The 1,719-nt window shown below is 46.4% G+C and overlaps 1 protein-coding gene across 1 annotated transcript in view; it reads left to right on the top strand.

The window, feature by feature from the left end:
- Positions 1-647: 647 nt before the first annotated feature.
- LOC139418903 (mucin-22-like) overlaps positions 648-1,719 on the top strand; it is a 1,682-nt gene continuing 610 nt past the window's right edge. The window contains exons 1-2 of the mRNA XM_071168688.1: positions 648-1,569; positions 1,623-1,719. The exon at positions 1,623-1,719 is cut by the window's right edge and continues 610 nt beyond it. Coding sequence (XP_071024789.1) covers positions 648-1,569; positions 1,623-1,719 — 1,019 coding nt within the window. The remainder of the gene's footprint in view (positions 1,570-1,622) is intronic.

Genomic DNA, 1,719 nt, shown 5'->3' with positions numbered 1-1,719 from the left:
TAGAGGTCCTGCGTGGGGCAAACGGATGCTGCTGGAAGAAATTAAATGACTGGATGTATGACCAGAAGGCCTCTTCTAGAAACACTGGAATTACATTCCTGGAATGTGGCGTGAGTGGTCCCTAGTTGTACCTGCATCGATTCACACCCTAAACCACAATGAAAATCACCAGAGACCAGCCAGAGACCAGATAGAGGCTGAGACAGCAGAGTGGGAGGATGGAATTATGGGGGCACTTTAACCTTTCGTCAAGCACAGATTAAACAAGACTAGGTCTACTTCCTAAATGTAGGCATTTGGGACACGGTCTAGAGGACGGATCATCAAATAGATCCAGCCGCTGGATGGTCGGGGGGAACATAATTACAAATCATTTGTAGACTGAAAATATATTTTAGTCAAACATTATCTGTTTGGGCTTCTTGCTGTCAATTTGTATACAATCACATCTCTCCCTTCTAAATGAACATGGGATTTCAGTTGCTTCTAAGGCCTGTGTTGAAGCATCACTGATTGAAAGCGGATCAACTCAGCCATAAGCATGAACGGTTTTAAAAAATACATTTTATTGAACAAGTTCAGGTTGTTTTTTAAAACATTATCAGTCAGGTTGTGATGCACAGTTACACAAAACTCTCCTGAATCTCATGGGAAACAACAAACAAATGGAATGTTATGGTCCACGCTGTTCTGAGGCCAGTATTACTGAGGCCAGTATTACTGAGGCCAGTATTACTGAGGCCAGTATTACTGAGGCCAGTATTACTGAGGCCAGTATTACTGAGGCCAGTATTACTGAGGCCAGTATTACTGAGGCCAGTATTACTGAGGCCAGTATTACTGAGGCCAGTATTACCGAGGCCAGTATTACCGAGGCCAGTATTACCGAGGCCAGTATTACCGAGGCCATTATTACCGAGGCCAGTATTACTGAGGCCAGTATTACTGAGGCCAGTATTACCGAGGCCAGTATTACCGAGGCCAGTATTACCGAGGCCAGTATTACCGAGGCCAGTATTACCGAGGCCAGTATTACCGAGGCCAGTATTACCGAGGCCAGTATTACTGAGGCCAGTATTACTGAGGCCAGTATTACTGAGGCCAGTATTACCGAGGCCAGTATTACCGAGGCCAGTATTACTGAGGCCAGTATTACTGAGGCCAGTATTACTGAGGCCAGTATTACCGAGGCCAGTATTACCGAGGCCAGTATTACTGAGGCCAGTATTACTGAGGCCAGTATTACCGAGGCCAGTATTACCGAGGCCAGTATTACCGAGGCCAGTATTACCGAGGCCAGTATTACTGAGGCCAGTATTACTGAGGCCAGTATTACCGAGGCCAGTATTACTGAGGCCAGTATTACCGAGGCCAGTATTACCGAGGCCATTATTACCGAGGCCAGTATTACTGAGCCAAGTATTACAGAGGCCAGTATTACCGAGGCCAGTATTACAGAGGCCAGTATTACCGAGGCCAGTATTACAGAGGCCAGTATTACAGAGGCCAGTATTACAGAGGCCAGTATTACCGAGGCCAGTATTACTGAGGCCAGTATTACCGAGGCCAGTATTACCGAGGCATTATTACCGAGGCCAGTATTACTGAGCCAAGTATTACAGAGGCCAGTATTACCGAGGCCAGTATTACAGAGGCCAGTATTACAGAGGCCAGTATTACAGAGGCCAGTATTACTGAGGCCAGTATTACAGAGGCCAG

This window comes from Oncorhynchus clarkii, chromosome 2 (assembly GCF_045791955.1).
Source record: "Oncorhynchus clarkii lewisi isolate Uvic-CL-2024 chromosome 2, UVic_Ocla_1.0, whole genome shotgun sequence".
In the NCBI taxonomy this organism is placed as follows: Eukaryota; Metazoa; Chordata; class Actinopteri; order Salmoniformes; family Salmonidae; genus Oncorhynchus; species Oncorhynchus clarkii.
Note: the sequence above shows the minus strand (reverse complement) of the source record. Positions and strands in the feature narration are given on the sequence as shown.